Below are 23,346 nucleotides of genomic sequence, written 5' to 3'. Positions count from 1 at the left end.
CATGACACACACATAATCAGAAGACCTCATTTGGGTACCATTTTTTTTTTACGGCATTTCAGCTCACTCCTGGTGTAGGCGCCATCACAGTAATCTTTAGAACAAAACTATGGCATAGCGAGTGTTACAGAAGAAATCTACGCGAGGCATCACTTTTCAGTGTAGGCAGACCTAGAAATTACCCATTCGTACTGACCAGGCCTCTATACAGCGTGAAACCTAGGGTCAACTTAAGAGTTTTGTCAGGATGCTAACGGACCCACAACCCCTTCCTCATACCTCAACAAACAGATCCACATGCACATCAAAGATAATAGTTCAAGAGTTTGTTCTCACTTTCACCTCTGTTAGAGAAAATGTAGCAGATTGAAGCTTGCTTGCCGCAACATTAGCCTCAAATAACTCCACTTATTCTTTGCACGGCCCACTTTGAACACACAAACAACAGTACAGCACCCAGCGGTCACTCATATTTTGTAAAGCTGTCTGCCACTACTGGCACAGGACGGCACTTTGAATTTCTTAAAATTATTGAAAAGTTTTTGTCTGCATGAAACTTGGGGCACTGAACAGGCCTCTCTATAGGAGGGTTTGAAGAAATCTGCAACCCTGCCCAAAGGTGCAGCAACTTTGGTAGAGCATCAGGCGACTTATCTGTACATGTGTCAACCCCCACAAACCTATCAGCCTCCACTCTAGCTTGTGGCACTTAACCATCTCATAAATGCTGGCACAAGCATTTCAATTCTCATCAATGTGTACCTGAACCTCCACATGGCGCTCTTGAAACGATATGAGACTCTTTGCAAAACCATAACAGAACTATTCCCACCACACGCAAAATCATTGAACGGGTCTCTTCAGTCAGGCCACCACAGGATTCAAAGATATTTGCACTGGGGCAAGAATTGTTGATATTTTTGCTTCACATAATTTGTTCTTGCTATAAACTCTACACGTCTGTAATCATCTCGGGCAGGCCTTCCCCCATCACATGTTGTAGTTTGTCCACACCTGACTTTCCTTGACGCCGGGGGGTTACCGTTGCTGCCGCCACTGGTGCCGCTGGGTTCCTGACGCTGACAGCTCCTCCCGCCGCCGGTGCTCATCACCTGCACGGCTGCTGTGGGGTGGAACTGCAGCTCCCAGCAGGCATTGCGAGCCGACGCCCAGCCGCTTCCCGTCACCACGCGCCCGGAGGCGCTGTAAAAGGAAGAGGCTCGCTCCGCATCGCGGACGGCGCCCGGGCAGAGGGCGGGCCGTCTGTGGTCGTCCGGGGCCGGAGGAGGCCGGGACGGGCCACGGACCCTGGATCATCCTCGCTGGACCATACAAACTGTGAGCTCCCTCCCTTGCAAACTCTAATGACTGTATCTAAGCTCTGTCGGACAAACCTGTGAACATTTTAACGTAGGTCACTATAACTAGGGGCAATGTCTAAATCAAGGGCTGTAAAAATTCCCCCCGAGACTAGGACAATGGATAACTATCTAGTTAAGGTAGTTAGCAAAATTAATAAAGAAAGGCGATTGTCTCTAAACCGGCTAAGCCCGCAGGCTTTACCAGCAAGCCCTAAATCCCCTGTAGCTGCTTCTGGGTCGGGGGTTAGCCTCAATCCAGACTCATTTGGTGGCAGCTTTATTGAGGTTCCTCTAGCAGAAAGGGAGTAGTTAGATGGGGAAGAATCACCAGAGATAAGACCCTGCATGCCACCGACCATTTTGCCTAGGCCCCCAGCTACTTCAGCTACCTCTTCCACGGAGCAGACACCAGTACGTAGGGTTGCGAGGCCGGTGAGGGCTTGCAGAAAGACACAGGCAAAAAGGGGAGGGGGCAGAAAAGCAAAGCCTGCAAGGAGCATACCGACAACCTCAGGGGGCTCGCCAGAAAGTATGAATAATGGTAGTAATGATGATACACCTATGCTCCCCGCCTACACAGAGTTGTTGGCGGGTATCATTGAGGCCAAACTGGAACTTATAATTAAACCCTTGGTAGCAAAATTAGATGAGGTCATGTTGGAGGTTACAAGACTTGGAGAAATTTTAAACTCTGACATAACACAAACTAACACACAAAGGATCCCAAAGGCACCTAATAATCTGGTGGGAGTTGAAGGCAGTAGCAGTAACAAGGGGGGAAAGGGAGGAAAGTAACACCAACTATTAAACCTGCACCCATACCCCAAACAAACCCGCGTGCCACTCCTACACCACCCCACCCACCCCAATCACTAGTACTAGCGAACCAGCCTTCAACATCGAATTCTGGCAGTCAAAATATTAACACGGGGGGAATAGAGGTGGAAGAAACGCCCCCAAGAAAAGAGCTGTAGCTAACTTACCCCCTGAGTGTGTCCCATACACAGTAGTTTTAACAAATGTCCCGGAAGTGGATTCACAGCTTATAGATTCTATGCTAGAAACCCACGAAGCATTAAAAAACAAATCAATGGCGTGGCTAGGAAAGAACTGTGGTTACCCACATGCCTTTGCCAACGACATAATATCAACAGAGCGAGTTAGTTGGGTAGGAAATTCCAGGAAGACTACTAGCGGGGACTGCATTATTGTGACCTTTAAGCACCCGCAACACGTGGCGACAGTCCTCCTCAGGGCAGCCTCTCTACCAATAGGGGTTAATATTGTATGTGCACGGCCACTTGGGTTTTTCTATAACCATCTTACCAATAGCAGGACCCCCCAACCGGCCCAGTCTAATAACCCTGTTTTTTGTTATGGGAGTGGACCTCCCTGTTATATGGAAAGCAGTCATCAACATCCAAGCAGGCAGTACCGATACTGCCAACGTATGGATAGACAGTATAACCCATTTGTGCAACCCTTACAACTGTCTAATCGATACACCCCCCTATCCTCAATGGAGGAAAATGATTGACTCTTACCCAAACACAGTACCAATGTTGAATCTTTAGTTCCTGCACTTAGAATAGCCACATGTAATATAGCAGGAATTAAGGCAAAATTGGGAAATGAAGCATGGATTGACACAATAAGAATGTTTGACATTATTGCATTCCAAGAGACCTGGGATCCATGTGATAGTTTTTCCTTGGATGGATATAGCCATTTTTGTATTCCGGCTGTAACTAGTGTCGCAGGCAGAGCCAAGGGTGGCTTGTTAAGTCTTTTTAAAGTTGACATAAAGGGATCTTTAAGGCAATGTGATTCGGGTTCTGAGAATTGTCTTATTGTTGAATTATCTCTCCCGGAACATCCCAAGTTTTTATTTATAAACTTTTATAATTCCAACGCAATTGATTGTACTTTGCAATCCCTGGATAAGTTGGAAATCTTTTTGTCAGTTTACAGTGAAAATTAAAATACCTTTGAAATCATACTCCTTGGGGACCTTAATATCCACCCTTGCAACATGTTGTGTGTCAGTAACGAAGAAGAAGGCCCACCATACTGCTCGCCCATCCACCTCGAACATTCCAAGCAGGGGAGTACTTAGAAAATTTCTTAGCTAGATGGAACTTATATGAGTCAGGATGTGGGGAGGGTGGCGATAGGGTCCCTACTTTTAAGGGAACAGACAACGGCACCATTATTGATGACATCTTCATAACTTCATTTTTATTGAGTAAGGTTTTAATGTATAAAACTGTGGTATCTGTTTTTAGTGATCATAATCCGGTAATTATGGAACTAGCAATTACTGATTTATTTTCTATCAGAAATCACCCACATAAGGGCAGGTCAAATCTCAGAGTTAAAGACCAAGGGCGCAGGTTGAAATGGGACAGAGTAGTCCCCGAAACCTTTTTACAAGAGGTACTGTCCGAAGCTGAGGATGAAGTGGGAGTGTGTTTATCTAGCGGGGCCCAAAACAGTGAAGTGGTACTTGCCTTTGGTAGTATCTGTGGTAAGATCGATCTAAAGCTGACCGTCTGCATTAAGCCAAAGACCTCTTCTATCAAAAGATTGTTTAATAAAAGATGCTCCAAAGCACACAGTGATCTACTTAGCGCTTTGAAGGCAACGCCAAAGGATCCTGTACTTATTACGAGCCTTAGAGCTCAGTATAAAAAAGCCATAGTTGACAGGAAAAAAGAATTGAGAGAGGAAGCCTGGTCCCAGCTACTTGATCCAGTCACTATAAAAAATAGTGGAGAATTCTGGAAGATTGTTAATCAGCCTTTATTCTCAGGTGAGGAGAACTCCCCACTTGAGACCAATATACCAGATGAGGGTTGGATAAAGCATTTCAGTCAAATCTATTCTGATCATAGTGGTGGAGTTGTTGGGGGACCTGCTGTCCGTATTGCTGAGTGTCAGTCAGTGACCTTTGAGCCAGCAGAGGTGGAAAAAGCTATAGATCTGACCCTAAAAAACAAGGCGCCAGGACCCGATGGGGTCCCTGCCGATGTTTTTAAATGCGCTCCCAAATTTTGGGCTAAATTACTTTGTAAGGTTTTTAACACCCTAAGCCATGAAAACATTCCGGAGTCGTGGAAAACATCAATTATTATTCCTGTGTTTAAAAAGGGAAATAGGCAGGATCCCGCCTGCTATAGACCTATCTCATTAATTGACTCCTCAGTCAAAATACTAGGACGGGTCATTTTATCTAAATTAAATGAGTGGGCAAATGATAGAGGTGTCTTGACAAATGTCCAGTATGGATTCAGACCTAAGAGAAGCACGTTAGACCAATGCCTCAATCTGCACCTGTTAGTGGAGAAATATACTAAGGCAAGGGAGGGATCCATGTACCTAGGTTTCATGGATCTCTCGTCAGCGTTTGATCTGGTAAACAGATCAAAGCTATGGACTATCCTGTTAGACATGGGCCTGGATAGGGCATTGGTTAACCTCCTGGCGGACTTGCACTCGGGCCTTAAAGCCACAGTCAGAGCCACCTCTGCGGGGCGGTGCACGGAACCCTTCAACTCAGAAAGGAGGGTCAGGCAAGGTTGTATCCTGGCCCCCCTTCTGTTTACAATATACATAAATGCCCTGGAACCTGCATTGAGAGAGGCGACTCTTGACATCCCGCGTGTAGGGGAGCTGGCTATACCGGTACTCTTATACGCGGATGACGCGGTTTTACTCTCACGCACTGGGGTGGGGTTACAACGCCTCTTGGACGTTTTTGAGAACTTCATGGGGTCATTGGACCTTAAAATAAACGCCAAGAAGTCCCAGATTGTTAATGGGTAGGGCCGCAAGGAAAAAATGCTCTAAAACTTTTTCCTGTGGACAAGAGAAGCTTTGTCAAGTAGCTACCTTCCCTTACTTAGGGATTACTTTTGATAAACGGGGTAACTGGGGACCTCAGCTAAAGAATAGAGTAATATCTGTGGCAAGAACATCTTCGGCCCTTCATGGTTTTTCGAAGAAGTTGGGGGCCAGGCCAATCGTAGCCCTGATGAAAATTTACAGGGCTAAATGCATCTCAGTCGCATCCTATGGCAGTTCAATCTGGGGATATAGGTGCTCGGACTCCCTTCAGATGACAGAAAATAAATTTTTAAGATGTGTCCTTGGCGTCCCACAATCTACTCCTTCTTACACAGTTCATGCGGAACTTGGGGAGGGCTATATCACAGACTTGATAAAAACATCACCCTCAGTAGCGTGGATGAGGATATGGCTAAATAAAGAAATACCCCTGAATCACACCATAATGAAAGATTGTTTATGTTTGGATAAAGTAAACAATATACAGTGGTTGAGATACATTAGGGACAGTCTTACTAAAGTGGGGAGACCTGAGCTATATTCAGCGCCAGAGATGATAACATCCAAAGACATTGCACTAATTAAGGGTGCAATGCGAGAAAAGTTAAGCCTGGAAAGAGAAGAAATGGAACTGAAAAAACCCACTGTGAGGGCTAGCCTAATTCTGTCTTTACATGGTGGCCCAGAAACTTATTTAAATACCGTGAATCACCCTTAACACAGGTTTCTCTTAACTCGATTTCGTTTTAATTTGATACATTTTAATCTTGGTTTTTTCCCTGCATGGAGCACTCCAGAAAAAGCATTGCCATGCTCCTGTGACATGTTTTCCGAACAAAACTCAATGCACTTTGTGATGTTCTGTGGTCATTACACAGATGTGAGGGGAAAGTTTCTTGTACCCATTTTAAAGGAGGCCGGTTTCATACAAGTCAAACCTGCCCTCCTGTACTTACAGTTATTGCAGACTCCTAGGATCATGTTTCATGTAGCTAGCTTTCTAGTGAGTGCTATTAGGATTCGGAACAGGAACAAGAATGATAATTATACCCCATTTTTTAAATGAACTGAGTAAAAACTGTACTTTCTGACCATACTAGTAACTGAAATCATGGTAAACATTGTTGTGGGACTGTTTTAACTTTTGTATGGTGCCACTGTCTTTATATGATATTAAGTTATCGCAATAAAGTATTTTGACTGACTGACTGACACACCTGACTAGATCGTCACAGTTGAGCTTTTTAGTTGCATATGCACCATATTCGCAATTCTACAACTAAACAAGTGTCTATTTGGCCCTAGAACATCATTTAGACTGGAGGCGCCACCAGCTGATTGCTTAAACACGATATGCAACTCAGATCAATCTGGTACTGATGCTCTTATAAAATAGAGCAACATTTCATTGGACGCATTCAAAACATGGCAAGTGTTGTTGCCAACCACCGAGCTGTGTATTAACTTAACCGAAGTTAAGTAGTCCATCTGTACTTGTCTACAATCCTAATATGGATAACATTTAAGAATACAATCGGCTTCTATGAAATCCTCATAGGAGCCTTATCTCTAGTACACTCTTAAAGTTAAGAGACTGAAAATGGGCCTTAAAAGTGCAGGAAAAAACTGCACTTAGAACAAACTTAACAAGGCGACAGCTCAGTACCTACAAAAATAGAAGAGTGCTTTACTGCATCACGTTGTGGGAGGTAAAAACGACCTAATACGATGGTCAGTGGCAAATACTGCAGACTACTAGCCAAAAGTACCAAAAGAAATTCTGGCAATTTGTAAAAAGGCTTGAAAGCAAGCCAGATTTCCTGGGAAATAGGGTATGATAAGCAAAATGGGCTGATCATATAAAATCACTCTACACAAAACCTGATCTGGGGCAATTGGTTTCTATAATCGAGCTAACCCACCAGCATGAAAATCATGACCATTCACTCGAACTGATCATTAAATTTGCTACAGAAGAGGTAATTAAATCAATTAAAGAAAACGGCTCCCCCGGCCCCTAGGGCTTATAGGGCTCCCTGCTCCGAGCAGACCGTGGATATTAGGCACACTGGTAACCCCCCCTGTTTCAAGCATCATTTTAGTACGTCCAAGTCTCCCAGTCCTGGTGTTGGTCCATCAGACACATCATTTATAGCAAGGGGTATCGATCGGATCCATCCAGTTAATGACTAATCGCTCTACTGGACATCAAAGCAAAAGCTGTTGTAAGAATTCTTAGGTGAACTAAAGACTGGATTGACAGCAACAGAATTATGCCATTCCATAAAACTAAATTTAGAGATTATCCATCATTGACAACATCGTGGCTCTGTTATACTTGGCATAAAATTACTACTCTGCATTTTGAAGTCCTTCTATTCACTTGCCTCATTGAGTACTTGTCGGCTTCTCCCGCAATGAAACATCCTAGAATTCAATGTATGACTCACTCTTCTATACCCATCCTGGTAAAGAGGATAGTGGGAACTGTCTCATGTTCATTACTATCAAATGCTGCTGATAGATCATGGAGCATTAATGGATGGCCATTACTCCCATGGCCATCGCCCCGTCGTTGCTAAATACGTAACTTCACCTCACAACAGGAACAAAGTTGCCCTAAAAAGGAAAGACCCATCAATACTGGATACCAAAAGGTGTCTGGCATTCATAGGCTCCTCATGTGAATTGTATTTAAAAAAAAAAATTTTTACAAGCAGCATTGAGAAACAGAAACTTCCAAATCAAATAGGGAATCATTCACGCCTGGTACAATGTTTAACATGATTGCAAAATTGACAAATTCGTATGCCAGGCCCTACAGCAAAAATAATGAGAACAAACACTCCAAGCTTGGTAAAAAACCTTTTGTGTTGGTGAGTATTAATTATATATAGTTTGTATGCATAAATATCCAATAGCTCTTGCATCTATTGATTTACATCTGGACTACCTGGGTTCTTTCAGTGATCTATCACGAGACGGTCAACCAATATCGACAGAAATAAACATTTAGATTTGCCCTGAGGCGTTTATCATCCCCCCTCCCCCCCAAAAAAAAATTATATCAAAATAACCTCTAACCCTATTAACATAAGTAGTCCTCTCAAACACTGTGTTCCAATAAACCTTAATTCTAGAACAGTCATGTGTGTGAGATTAGCGGCTAGTACCTGACTTTGAGGGCAATAAGCAGATAATTAGAAGTCAAAGTGAGCTGTGACTGCACTCTTTGAATGTACCACACAGGGTACAAAAAGTGCATTAAAAGTGGGTGTCCTGGTGTGTGCACTGACCCCAGCACATGTAGAGAACTCAACGATTGCTGCTAGCGACAAGGCTGCCCAGTCTCAAGACACGCTACTTTGAAGGCCCCTTAGGCTTTCAGAGGTTTGACAGTACGTAAACCACTTGAAGCTAAGCAATTTGTTTAATCATTTGTTGCTAGCGTAGGATGTAGGATGTTTTATTCTTCATTCAATGATAAAATGTCAGTCTCCGTGATATTCATAGCACCTTTCATTGTAGAATTTGAATTACTCCGATAATATCTCTCGTCAACAAACCCAATGCATTTTGGGTATAGCAGACCCTTTATCAGAGGTAACTACAATCGAAACGAAAAACATCATATTATGAACCGAAAGTGAGAACCCGTCACCTTACACCAAGGTTATCCATGTATACCAAGTGAATCTGCTGACCACATGTTGGTGAAGACTTACTTGTATCGTATAATGTCAAATAAGTGCGCGCCTTGTGTCTAACCATCAACAAAAGATGTATTAATTAAGACTCCCTGTTTTCCATTTTTACTGATAAATACAGACAGAAAAGAATTTATTTTCCTGTCTTTTTATTTTTAAATGTGGATTAAAAAAAGAAATTGGATTGCTTTTTGAGTGATACTTAATATTGTCTACCACGACTGTGAGTCCAATAGCTGCGTGGATTGACAGGTAAGGGGGTTAAAAAAGAAAGGCATTTTAAGAAAAAGTCTTAAACAGCAGTAGGTAAGTGTATTGAGTTATCTTCTGCTGGCATTCATATCATTGAAACTTGGCAGGTATTCAAGCATGAGTGCATAATTATCAGATAAATGTGGAAATATACTAGTACCAACTTCATTTTTTCACAAAACCCAAAATAAATACAGATAAATGCAAGTAAATTTAGTAAAAAAATGTATATGGATAAATACGGATAAAAATGTCCCAAAAAAGAACATAAAACCAGGAAACTGAGACCTAAATAAAAACACTGCAGTGTACGGTCACTGTTGAAACACATGCCAACTATCACCATTCGTGCAAAAGTATTGCAAAGACCAAGTGAAATAGCGTTCATGCAGCTTCAATAACAGCGTGCTGACATGCCTGTGCAATCCTCAACTTGACAATGCACAACACGTAAACCGGACATTACCTCGCCAATGAAGAGATGGTCATGCATCTTACGAGACAGCGTGCACATGAGCTCACCTTGCTATGCGGAGTATAGAAAACTGTTTAAAGCGACTAGCAACTGGAAGTGAAATCGTCAGCGTGTAGCATCTGTTAGAAGCTGGATGTGGAATTATCCCTGGTGTAAACAAAGCAATCCTCACTGATTAGACTCACTGGTTCATTATTAATAAATATCACAAAAACGAAAGAATATTGTGCAACAGCCAGTCACCTACCTGCTTCTCTAAATGTCGGGCTCAACAGCCTGAGCAGGCGATACTTTGCAAGTCCTTCTCATTCTGTGAATGAGATGCCATGCAGGAACGCTGATTCTAGACCACAATATACCGAGTTATTAAAGGAACGCACCACATCATGCTTTGAACAGAACAACCCGCTGATTTTACACACCGCATTTGAAAGGTGACAGCATAGGGCCATATTGAGCCCAAGGCTCTATTTACAAGATCTACAAGTGTTTTGATGTATCTGTTTATCAAAGCATCCTTGTTCTTCATGTGAATGTTGTGTCCTGAAGATGGTCTTATAGATGGACAACATAAAAGACTAAACTTTGACGCGTCAACCCATTTTGTAGCAATAATTTTGTTTGTAGGAAATCTATTTCCTATCTATAGGCAAGGTTCCACAGAGGTACTCATACTGCGGCCCGGCAAGCCTTCCCTGGCGGCCCGCGGACCTTGCAGACATGTACCCGTGTTTTAAACATTTTTATTTACAGTGTCAGCAAACACCCCTGCGGCAGCGCGACTCAAAGACTATGCTGCTCTGTGGGGGCCGGGCGATTCCCGCCATAGTCAGAGTGCGGCTGCAGGAGGCTAAGAGGTGAACAAAGCCTCATTAAAATGTGAATGGTCTTTTAAAGACCTGTTAAGTAAGTGTGTGCCCGTGCCCTGAAGCTGTCTCAGCCGGGGCACACACAGGCAGGGTAAGATGACAGAGGAAGGTAGAGACAGGGAAGGAGAGTGAGGGAGGGGGAGGGGGAGGGGGAGGGTGAAGGTGAGAGGGGGAGGGAAAGGGAAGGAGAGAGAGGGAGACAAAGGGAAGGAGGGACAGGGAAGGAGAGAGAGGGAGACGGAGGGGAAGGAGGGAGACAGAGGGAAGGAGGGAAAGGGAAGGAGGGAGAGGGAAACGGAGATGGAGACAGAGAGAGTGAGACAAATGGAGACAGAGGGAGGGAGAGAGAGAGAGAGAGAACGAGAGAGAGAGAGAGAGATGTGTGTATGCCGGGACAGGGAAGGAGAGAAAGGGAGACAGAGGGAAGGAGGGAAAGGGAAGGAGAGAGAGGGAGACAGAGGGAGGCAGAGGGAAGGAGGGAAAGGGAAGGAGACAGAGGGAAGGAGGGAGAGGGAAACGGAGATGGAGACAGAGTGAGTGAGACAAATGGAGACAGAGGGAGGGAGAGCGAGAGAGAGAACAAACGAGAGAGAGAGATGTGTGTATGCCGGGTCAGGTGGCTCACTGGACGAAGGCGTCCGCTGCAGGGACCTGTGATCAACCTCATCGTCACAGTTTTGTTTTTGTTGCTCTAGCCCCGCCTCCTCCCCCACTGACCCCGCCCCCACCGGTGCGGCCCTCTGATATAAACCACACTGTAAATTTGGCCCCGGAGAGAAAGTTTGTGAGTACCCATGCACTAAGGTAATTATTTGAAATGGGTCATAGTACATTGGTGACGGGGACAAATTGCATTATGGGAGTGTGGATTTCTGTCACCTCTGCACATGAGAAAAGCTTGTACCCTTAATTTTGTACTTCTGTTTATGGTAAAAATATTTATAGAGCGCGCACATACACCAAACTGTTTCTCGGTGCTAAATATAGTCCTAGCCTGCTGCTTACAGGTCATTCGTACGCCTGTGAAAACAACCATGTTTTTGAAAGTCTCCTAAAAAGAGGGTAGCTTGTAGATGATCTGATTTTAGGAGGAAGAGAATTCTAAAAGTGGGGGCTAAGACTGCGAATGTAGAACCGCCTGGTCTTGTCCGTTTGAAGGTAGGGATAACCAGGAGGTTCAGATGTGATGACCGTAGATTGCGGACGGGGCTATACCTCTGGGTATGGGTATAAACAAATTCTGGCAGGTGCCGTGAAGGGATTTGAAGATAAGGCATCTGATTTTAAATGCACAGCGTTGTGTAACTGGGAGCCAATGTAGCTTCCTCATTAAAGAAGTAACATCTTGCCTTCTCGGCTGGTGATGGATCAGTCTAGCTGCCTGGTTTTGCACCAACTGTAATCTTTTAGTTAAAATACATTGGTAGCCCAAAATAGAGTGAATTAGCATAGTCTTTGTGGGAGATCACCAGGGATAGAACCACCTGGAGCTTCCATAGTGAGAAATCAGGAAAATTAGCAGATCTTCTGGGTTTGGAAAAAGCAGGCAGAGACTACTATTCCAATCTGGGACTTCAGGGAGAGGTGGCTATTGATTGTAACACCTAGACTCTTGTTGCATATCATCTGCGTAGTTAAAAGTGCACACATTTCTTTCTCCTAAAGACTGCCTTTGCGGCAGAAGATACAGATCAAACCGGTGCGAGAACAGGGAAGATCCCTGCGGCATGCCACAGATCAAATTGATATTAGGAGCTGTGAATTGGAAGAGTCATACCGATGTGAGAGTCCATTCCAAGAAGGACGTAAGCCATCTAAGGGCGGACACCTGAATTTCTGCGTCCTTGACATGATCCACCAAAATATCATGGCTGACTGTGTCAAAAGCCGAAGATAAAACAAGGAGCACCATGGCTTGAGTGGTGCCCTTATCTGCTGTTTTCGTCTAAGACAGTCAAAATTACCACCTCAGTAGAATGGGAGGGGCGAAAACCTGCTTGGTGAGTTTCAAGGACTTGAGACTGTTTAATGAAGGAGCAGAGACAGTTCGCAACATAGGCTTCCAAAGAGTTAGCCAAAAAGGGAGGCAGCGCGATGGGGTGATAATTCAACGGGACCAGTCTGTTTGCACCAGTTTTCTAAATAAGAGGGACTATTGCTGCTTCTTTAAAGGCTCTGGGGACAAAATCCAGATATAAAGAATCATTCAGGAGAGAAAGAACAGGGTCAGGGCATACAGAGAACACTTCCCTCCAGCTGTCAGCAGGAGATAGACTTCACCTTAGCCAGCAAATTCAGAAAGTCTTTTCTGCAAATTACAGGGAATTGATACAGAGAACGAGGGTTTCTGAAGGCCGCCAACGCAGCATCAGAGGGAGGGTTCATGGGTATACTGGCTTTAATAGTCGTGCTTTTGTAAAAAAAAAAAAACATTCAGCAAGTAACAGAGTGACTGAGTGGGAGCTACTTTTGCTGTACATGTCTGTATTAGATAGCTCATTAACAATCGCAAATATTTCTTTCGATTTATTTGTAGATTTCAAGATCTTGTTGGAAAAATATTTGGATTTAGATTGTAAACTGGATTTTTTGTGTTTAAGTTTAGCTTGGTAGAAATCTTTTTTTGTCTGGAGAGTAATTCTGTCTCCAGATACGTTCGGTACGGCGCAGGGCTAGATTTTGAAGTTTTAGGTCTTCTAAAAATCATCTTTGGACATCATGCCGCCTGGCTGTTTTGATTTTCATAAGGGGGGGCGTGGATATTACTAGCTGCTGTTAGCCATATTTGATATTTTCTGCACTTTGTTTAACAGAGATGTGATTCGCTGGTGACCACGGTACCCACTAGTTAAAAAGGCGTTAATGTTTGTGATTCCAGTTATAAACTTTGAAAATCGAATACACCCAGCTCCTATTCATATGATGCTGTGCAAGATGAAGAGGTAGACCGTTTCTGTGCTGTGTTTGGGATGATAGCCTAACGTGAAGTTCAAGAGATCATTGCTGGAAATGAGTGATTTTACTGAAGTTGAAAAAGTGTGAAACTGGTGGATTTTGTTCCCCATCCCCCTCCCCTTTAAGGCAAACCGTCTGAGCAGATTTTGGCGAAGGCAGCACTGCTATGTCTTCTAGCAAGAAATTGGCGAGGCAATCTTGTTGCCATTGGATTTTATTCATTTACCTGGAACAAAGGTTTACTGAAATCTACGATTTTAAATGTGTGTAGGTTTTTTGAAGGATGGCCATTTTATTGTGGTTCTCTGTATTATGCTTGAATGCTTATTCATTTGGGAGTCCCTTTTTGGATAATACGGTGCGTGAAGTACGCATTGGCGTGGCTTGAATCTTCATGAATCTGTTTTATGAAGTAGATTCCTTAGGTGAAGAGAATTAGTTATTTGTGTTTTTTTTTGTCTTAGTGCTATTAAGGGTGCTGTAGTTGGGGTTTTCTCAATAGCTTCCCCTTTTTTGTCACAGCTCTTCTAGTGGTATTGACTTTGCTCGTGTATCGAGGGGTCTGAGCGTTTGTCTCAGACGGATGTTTTTTGGGTGAGATGCTAGTTAGTCAATCTTCAGGGGGATTCTTATATGGTATGGTTGTTTTTTGTAGAGATTTTTTAGTGGTCTTCCAAGGATATTCCATAGTTTCATTTGTTCTGTTTTGTATAGACATAAGGAGGTGGTGACAAACAATTTTGCATGCTAATTCATTCAGTCAAGTCTGTTATTCCGAGTGCATGAATATTGTGGAGGAAAAATAGTAATATCCAAGGGTATTTAATTTTGTCAGTTCAGGAATCGGCTCAGCAGGGAACGTGGTAGGAAGGAATGAATGTAGAGTGAACCGGCAGGATACTTGGAGTTGTGTAAGAGGGGGGTAGATAGTGCTGTGGTGGCTCGCATGCTCGTGATTCTTGGGCTGTAACATGCGATCTTAAGTGAACACATCTGCACACTTACCTAATAACTTGATCATTAGCTGTGACTTGCCTCTTTTGTTATTGCAGACGCTGACCGGGAAAGAGATTGAGATTGACATTGAACCCACAGACAAGGTAAGTACCTGTCCTTCAAAAGTCTGTGTGCCTGTGATACTTGAACTACAGTGATGTTTCTGTGGGAAAGTGGCTGCCCCATACCCTCTTGACTTTACCTGTGCAATTGCTACATTATTACAAACAAAAGCACTCAATGTCCCGCCAATCACATGCCATGTCAAGTGAGTTTTTTTTGTTCTGCTGTTTGACAACTCTACTCTAAACAGAAGCATGAGTGTTACATTCCAATCCAAGCCTTTGTGCGCAGCTAGTGTGTGTACTGTATTTGTATTATACAGCTCTTTGGCCATGGGTGGCTAGCTCTACACAATTCTGTCAGTGGATAGTGACCATTCAGCAACTTATTTCAATAGTAGGCTCTGTAGAGCAGTATCCTTGAACTATAACAACAATACTGCTTGAGTGGTGTGTCTGTGCTTCTCTTTCCTTGTGTTTTGAACACAAGGAACAATATTTTCCTTCAAAGTTATTAAGTTTGTGTAAATAACATAACCTGTATTTGTAAAGCGCATGTTCATACCATGGCACTGAATAGCAGATGTTTATCATGTCCCAACAAAATAGTACACGTGTTAGACTTGCCTTTTTTAGCGGGTTCATTCCCAGACTTTTTGCTTTTTGGCCTCCAGTTTTTGACCTTGTATTTTTTGGTTTTAGGACTCTGTCCACTATACGACTGCTATTCAGTGCTAAAGTGGATATGCTCTCCGTGTAAATTGTGTTTAATATGGCTTGGTGATTTCATGATTGGCATATTTGATTTACTACTAAGTCCCTAGTACAGTGCACTCTGTGTGCCGAAGCCTGTAAATCAACTGCTGCTAGATGGCAACTGTCACGACAATGGCAATTCGGTCCCTATTTTATCGACAGATTTCTATTGTGACGAGACCTTCATTGTTGGCACCCGTCTACGACCCATCATCCACGAAGAAAGCATCAGCGAAAACACCGTCAACGAAAGAACCGTCGACGCCGGCACTGTCGTCGAAGGAAATTCCTTCATTAATAATTTCTGCACCGTCTACGCCCCCGTCGACGAGGATATCTCAGACCATGACAGTTATCAAGACTTTTTTACACCCTCCTTTGCAAGACTATAGTAAAGTATCACCTTAACTACCATATCACCTTTTGGAAGGTTATATTGAGGAGGAAGATGGTGAGGATGATGACGGCCTATATTGGGTAGCTTACAGTCCATCCGAGCTACATGTAAAATGCCAGGATGATGAAGAGGAAGATTACCATGAGGCACATTATCAGAAGTAATATATGGCTCTACGTCATACCTATCAATTTAATCCCTGACAGGAACTGCGCCACAGAGAGATGGCTCTTCTACCGCCGTCACTGATTCAGGATCTGCAAGCCATGTTAGCAGATTACCAACAAAGATTCCCTCCTCAACAAATTCCACCAGAAAACCCTGTTCCGCAACAGGAGGTACCAACAACAGTACCAGAGCCTCAAGTACCTAGTACACTGGCTAATGTAACTAGTCCAGTTCCAGATGACCCTGAAGATCAGAACACTTTGTCTTGGAAGAGGAAGTGGAAAAAGGCAAATTACCTGATCCGGATCCTTGAGATGACTATTTAATCCCGACCCCATTCCCTCCTCCACACTTACCTTCAGATTCTCCCCCAGAGGACATTGGGAGTTTCACAATTTAAAGCAGAGGGCAGCCAATAGGTCCTACTTACCTATCACTGTGAAACAAACATACATTTTTCTATATGATTTTATAGAGGACATAAGAAAGGTTATATGTTCGATTCCTATTATCCACTATAAATGGCAGGAGGGTGTAAAGATTATGAAGATGCCAGCATCCATACCAGCGGTACTGCCTCATGTAGAGAAAAAATATAGAGCTCCGGAAGACAGGCCATCTTGCTTTGTTGGACATCCAAGGCCAGATTCTGTCATCTGTCAGGCCGTACAGAGACTTTTGAAGAATTCGGCGACACCAATTACTACTCCTCCAGACAGGGACGTCGGATGGACCTTATGGGAACGAAATTTTCGTCAATGGCAACTGCAACAATTCGAGCAGCAAATGCTTTAGCCATTATCAGCCGCTATGACCGTCAAATGTGGTCCAATATGGCAGGACTGATAGACCTCATCCCGGAGGAAAACAGACAGGACTCCCGAAAGATCTTATTGGAGGGTGAACAGGCTGCCTCTGAAACAATTGATTGTACCCTAGACATAGCAAACTCAAGTTTTAGGTACTTGACGGGAGCGACAGTACTTCGACGCCAGGGGTGGCTGAAAGCTACTACCTTAAGACCTAAGGGTCAGGTTAAGATTCTGGACATGGAGTATGATGAAGAGTCGCTTTTTGGAAAACATTTAGATGAGGCTCTTTTGGCGATAAAGAATGATACGGATTCCGCAAAGTCATTGGGAGCTCTGCAATATAGCAAAGTACTTTTTAGAGGCGCCAGAGGGTGAGGGCTCACCACCTACAAAGGCGTATATCAAAGAACTCAACAATATCAGTCTCCATATCGCCAATCTTATATTCCGCCATCGTATCGCCAATCATCAACAGCTGGTTTCTCTCGCCAGGGAGGCCGCAAGCAAACACTGCAACAGGGCTGTGACTCTAGCAGAAAGCAATGAGTAAGTCAGGGTACCTGTCAAATTTCTCTCCCTGCCCGTGGGTGCGAAAATTTCTGCTTATGCACAGCGGTGGCAAGAGATAACATCAGACCGCTGGGTGTTGGACCTAGTCACTAAGGCTCACACCCTAGAATTTATTCAAAAACTCCCTATTACTCCGCCCAGGGATTCCCCTCCCCTTCAGTGATTACGAAAAGAAGTCTTGATCATGCTCTTCAAGTAAGCTATAAAAGAAGTACCATCCACTCAGAGGAAGAGTTTTCTACTCTCATTTCTTCCTAATACAAAAGAAGTCGGGAGAATGGCGACCGATTGTGGACCTAAGGAAACTCAAGTTTCTCAAAAAACAGACGTTCAGGATGGTAACACTCTATTTTTGGATGCTTCAACAAAGGAGATTTCATGACTTCTCTCGACATGGAAGATGCATATTTTCATATCCCAATCCACCCAAAGCAACGGAAATGACTGTGGTTCACAGTGGCTGGTACCCTCTGTTAATTCAATGTGCTCCCGTTTGGTCTAAAATTGGCACCAGGGATTTTCACCAAGTGCGTAGCACCAGTAGCAGCGGTCTTGCGATTTGAGGGTTTCAAGTTATTCCATACCTCAACGATTGGCTGCATCAGAGCAGTAAGCCGATCAAACAGCTGCAGCTTGTCTCCATCTATTCAAAAAATTGGGACTCACTCTAAACGGGTAAAAATCTAATTTGCGTCCAACTCAAATAATTTCATTTCCAGAAGCAATGCAAAGTATTCTTGTCTCAAGAGAGACCTATTCGACTACAAAGGTTGGCAAGGACCATTTAAAAAAGAAAATCCGTTTCTGTACGAGTATTCAAATCGCTTCTATGGATGTACACGTCAAACTTAGTACCTTTAGCAAGACTAAAGATGAGAACTCTGCAGGAGGAACTACAGAAACATTAGCAACAAGGTTTGGGATCTTTCGAAGATGTAATTCGGATCACAACAAGGATGGTGAAAACACTTCAATGGTGGTCTCAAACGGCAAATCTTGTTCAAGGTCTAACCTTTCTACAAAGTTTTCCAGATTTCATTCTGACAACAGACTCTCCCATGGAGGGATGGGGAGGTCATCTGCAGGATTTACAAATCCAGGGAAAGTGGTCTTTGATACGGAAAAGACAACACATCAACAGATTGGAGCTAAAGGCCATATTTTTATCTCTCCAGGCTTTCCTTCCGAGAATACGAGGTTCCTCAGTGCTGGTCCGTATGGACAATACGACCAGCATGTGCTATATAAACAAACAAGGAGTAACGAAATCCATAACTCTTATCTCAAGAGGCTCGGGAATTATGGGAATGGACGACGCTCCATGGAATCTCGTTGAGGTCCGAGCATGTCGGGGGTCTACACAATACCTTGGCAGATACACTAAGCAGGTCTCAGTCCAGCTGCCATGAGTGGGAGCTAGAGCAAACGCAGGTGAACAGGATCTTTCACAGACGGGGGGGAAAACAGCTCTGGACCTGTTTGCAACGAGCCAGTTTTATGCCAGCAGGTTCCAACAACCTGGGGTCAAGGGGGAATGCCCTTTTAATGCGGTGGTCATATTTATGCCTATGCCTCCCCCCGACCCCCAGCCCTTTAATCCCCAGGGTACTAATCAAGATGAAGTCGGAAGGCTCTCGCCTAATTTTGATTGAACCACGTTGACCTAGGCAGTATTGGTTGCCAGAGCTACTTCTATTGTCACAGGACAAACCCATTCGTCTTCATCCGTCACCAACAATGTTATCGAGGAACAAGTGTCAAGGGATTCATCCGGATCCACGTTCTCTTCACTTGCAGGCATGGCTTCTTAATTCCTAGAGTTAGACCTCCATATCCATATCGGCTCCGCAGCGGAGCCGCGTTGGGGGCAGCAAGGCAGAGACTTTCCCCCCGCAATCGATGCATATTGGCTCGACATACCCCCCCCCCCACCCCCCACGTTAAGAGGCTCATGAGGCACATCATACTATGAGAATATGTTTGCTAATCGCAGATACCTCCTTGATTTTTGATTTAGGTACACATTAGCCTTTATTTAATTGTATCACTTTTCTGTAAAGTACAGATTTTGGTAAGAAAACGTGAGTACGGTGGGGATTTGTGCACCCCGTCCTGAAGGAGTTCCACTCCGAAATATGTTGACGCACACGAGGTGATGTACATTATATTACATAAGAACCTCACAACGCACCATTTTAATAGTACCAGCTCGGGGGCCCATTACATTTTTTTTAGTATATCCCACGAGCCAGGCACTTCTTAACCATCACTTAAACACTTCAAACCCCACTACTCACTTAATATCACAAACACCCTCACACACACCTCACATAGTCTGTGTAAATAGTGCTCCCGCGTAGACGTAGGTCGTAGCACGCCGCATCCCGTAGAGGGGTGCGAAGACCCCAATGATGAAGCATGACACCAAGGGACCTTTTGGTGTGTGAGGGGTATTTAAAGAACACATTTAAAGAACACTACGTGCTCCCCACCATTGTAGGGACCACCTATCCCCACATGTGGATTCCAATTGTTTATATATACTTGGCTAGGGAGAACGAATCCACACCTTCTCTCTCCCCTTTTTTTTGTTTTCTTGTGTTAGACTAGATATGCCATGCTGCGACATAGAAGAATGTACACAAGTTCACAAGACACTACTGCCTCCAGTCTGTGCAAAGGGAGGATGCAGTGGTTGGACAGGCTGTGTTGCGTCATCTTTTTAACTAAGTTCATATTCTTTCAATTTCATAAAAAAACACTTTCTTGTTGTTTTCTTCCTCTAATTTGAATTGGATTAAGTAATCAAACAACTGTATTTGGCACTTTGTACCTTAATGATTTATGAGATGTATGTTAATGGTTATATCAACTCTCTCTCTGTTTTAACATTTCTGTAGAGTATAATGCTTGGTGCATGCATTGTGTAAAAGGTAGTGGATAACTATTGGGAGTTAAAAATTACGTCTCCCACCTTCCGCTAACAACAGTACAATTAGGGTACTGCTTGCTATTCTGATTCAGGCATGTGAATCTATGAAAGTTACCCCAAAACTGGATAAGAAATCAAGTTACTTACCTGTAACTGCAGTTATCCAGTATTGGTAGCTTTCATAGATTCACATGCAACCCACCCTCCTCCCTGTGGAGTCAGTTCTCATTGAGTTTGGGTATAGTTACTTCCCACTTGAGCTTGGAAAAACTGCAGGGAACTTGCCTCTGCTGGGATGGTGCTCCCAGCTGATTGGCTGGAGCCAATCTTTGGTTCTTTTTTTAAAAGGACATATGTAGGCTACTATTGTATGACCTTTTTAGCCTATTTATAATTTATGGCACTGCTTTTGTATTTTACCGTGGGACTCCGGGGACGGGGAATGATTCAGGCATGTGAAAGATAACAATACTGGATAACTGTAGTTACAGGTAAGTAACTTGTTTTCTTCTCCATTCTTGGATCTTTCATAGATTCACATGCTTGACTCAGAATAGTTGAAAGTGAATAATATATCAAAATATACATCAATATGCACATACATAACATACAGTATATAGAAAGGTGGGAAATAAGAGAGGCCCACCTTATTGGAATAAAGGACGTAGAACTGCTTGTCCTACAGCTGCAACAGAGTTCTCTTTGGTAGCCAGACAATAATGCAGAGTAAAGAAAAGCGTGCCTGCTGGACCAGGTTGCTTCACTGCAAATCTGTTGTCTGGGCACACCGGCAAAGAGAGGTGTTGATGTAGAAACAACTCTGGTTTAGTGGGCCTTAGCTGTAGTAGATCATGGTTCTCCAGTATTGGTATCTTTCATATTCTCATGCGGCCCACCCTCCTAATCATAGAGGCTCCCCTGGGTTTTATTCTCATGTGGGATATATCATTCTCACTTGTGCTAGATGATCTGATGGACTGGAGCCTCTGTGGTGAGGGTTCTAAATGGTGCTGTCGCCTGAATGGCTGAACTTTGGGCCATTTCTAATGACATTGATGCGCTATTAACGTGAATGTTTTTTTCTTCATTACCTTCAATGTTAAAGTTTTACTTGCTGCTTTATATTTACCATGGGACTCCAGCTTCAGGGAATGATTCAAGCATGTGAATCTATAAAGGATACCACTGCTCGGAGAACCACCGTTACAGGTAAGTAACTTATTTCTTAAACTGGATAGTAGTTATTTACTGTGTTTTGATTGCAAATGGGCAGTATGAAATGCTGTATAAAACTCTAAGTACTATACCAGACATCTTCCTTTTGTGGCAAAAAAAAGGCATATGCTCTCTTTATTCTCAGCATTGACCTAAATGGTGGCTTGTTGTACATAATGTGAAGCTTACAAGTTCTGACATTAAGTGTGTTATTTTACAACTAAACATTTATCATTATAAAGACTTTTAGAAACAGTGTGCCTTACAGGGCCATTCCGGGGTCAGAGTGTGCTGTTCAGGTGCCCATTTTGGAAATGACCCAAATAAACAAGAGGGTAAACCCAGTACTCCTAGGTACTAGGGTAACTATAGCCATAAAAGTGCACAGTTTTCCTTCAGATTCTTTATGTGCCGTCTTGATTAAAGGAAACCTATGTGAGTGCTAGCAGAAAATCACACATCAATAAATGATCATTTTAACATATACCAATGTGCTCCTAGTGATGGTGCAATGGAAGGGTAGAAGTGCAAGCAGTGACAAAGAATGCAAAAGCAATATATCTACAATTTTCATTGGTCACATAGACCGATTAATCCAGGACGTGACTTACAACCGTTCAGTGATGACATTTTCACAATCCATTGATGATCTGTTGGTGTTTTGACCCTCGGATTTACTTAAAAGAGTGCTTCTTCAAGTAACAATGCAAAGTACTAGTATGACTGCTCTTTTGCAAATCAAGGCAATATTTCTTAGACGCCTTAGTCAGCAAATTTATAGTTATGCAGACTCCTAAACCACCTCTTTACTGGAAACGCAATGCTTTGTCCTTGATCATCGCAATGCACTGTCTCACTCAATGATGGGTAGGATTTTATGTTAGCACTCCAAGATGTACCCGTTAATTCAAAGATTGCATTTGAATGAGTCTGTAGGAACACTAAGGGGGCACATGCATCATTCTAAATACTGATAGCACAGATTCATAGAATCTGCCCCTTTACGACCAGTATGTTTGCGTATGGGATCCATCAACCCAAATGCAAATTAACAATGTAAGTAATCGCAAAAGTTGCGATTTACTTAAATTGTGAATGCATTTAGGTAATCGCAAATTGCGATTCCCTAAATGCAATGCATGATGCAATTTTAAACAGCGATTTTACAATTGGGAATCGCAAATTACCATCAATTTAAAGTTGATGGTACTTTGCGAAAACTTTGAGAAATGCACAAAGTGCATTTTTCAAAGTTCTATGTTATACACACAGATGCCCGTGGGGCATTTGTGTGCGCAACGCAACGTGTGGTCACATGGCAGTTCTATGTTATACACACAGATGCCCGTGGGGCATTTGTGTGCGCAACGCAACGTGTGGTCACATGGCAGTTTTAGGGTTGCATCAGGGTGTCCTTTTGGCACCCTGGCACCCTTGAAAGTGCATGCGCAATTTACTAGTACCTATTTGGTAATCGCAAATTGAGCATGCTATTCCCATTCATTCTTATGGGCCTCCAGGCCCATAGGAATGAATGGGAAGATATTCCTAATTACGAATCACAATTAGTGGGTCACAATTAAGGAATGTGTAGGAATCGCATTTGTTTTTGCGATTCCTACATATATAGGGAATTGCGATTCCTAAAAAAAAAACACAATTTCAGAATCTCAATTCCTTCCTTTGATGCATGTGGCACATATCTTCAAGCACCAAATTGGAAATTAAGCATTTCCTCACCTTTTACTATAGTCCTTCACCCCAAAATAAAGCAACAGGTTAATAACAATGCCACTCTAATGAACTAGCATTGGAAGAAATCTTTCATACATTAGTACTTAATTAGATCAAAACATTGTTGCAAGCTTTTAGTGTGGGAGGAACGACTACCACCTATCTAGAAAAAAATATACTTTTTTGTTAAAACCAAAAGAAGTACTACCTGTAGTTTGTGGTGTAAACTAATATGACAA

At 43.1% G+C, this 23,346-nt stretch overlaps 1 protein-coding gene across 2 annotated transcripts in view; it reads left to right on the top strand.

The window, feature by feature from the left end:
* The window catches only part of NEDD8 (NEDD8 ubiquitin like modifier), a 232,650-nt gene that overhangs the window by 188,010 nt on the left and 21,294 nt on the right, over positions 1-23,346 (top strand). For both annotated transcript variants that reach the window (XM_078644942.1, XM_078644941.1), the window contains exon 2: positions 14,518-14,565. In XM_078644942.1, coding sequence (XP_078501068.1) covers positions 14,518-14,565 — 48 coding nt within the window. The remainder of the gene's footprint in view (positions 1-14,517; positions 14,566-23,346) is intronic.

Source organism: Lissotriton helveticus, chromosome 5_1, assembly GCF_964261635.1.
Source record: "Lissotriton helveticus chromosome 5_1, aLisHel1.1, whole genome shotgun sequence".
Classification (NCBI taxonomy): domain Eukaryota; kingdom Metazoa; phylum Chordata; class Amphibia; order Caudata; family Salamandridae; genus Lissotriton; species Lissotriton helveticus.
Note: the sequence above shows the minus strand (reverse complement) of the source record. Positions and strands in the feature narration are given on the sequence as shown.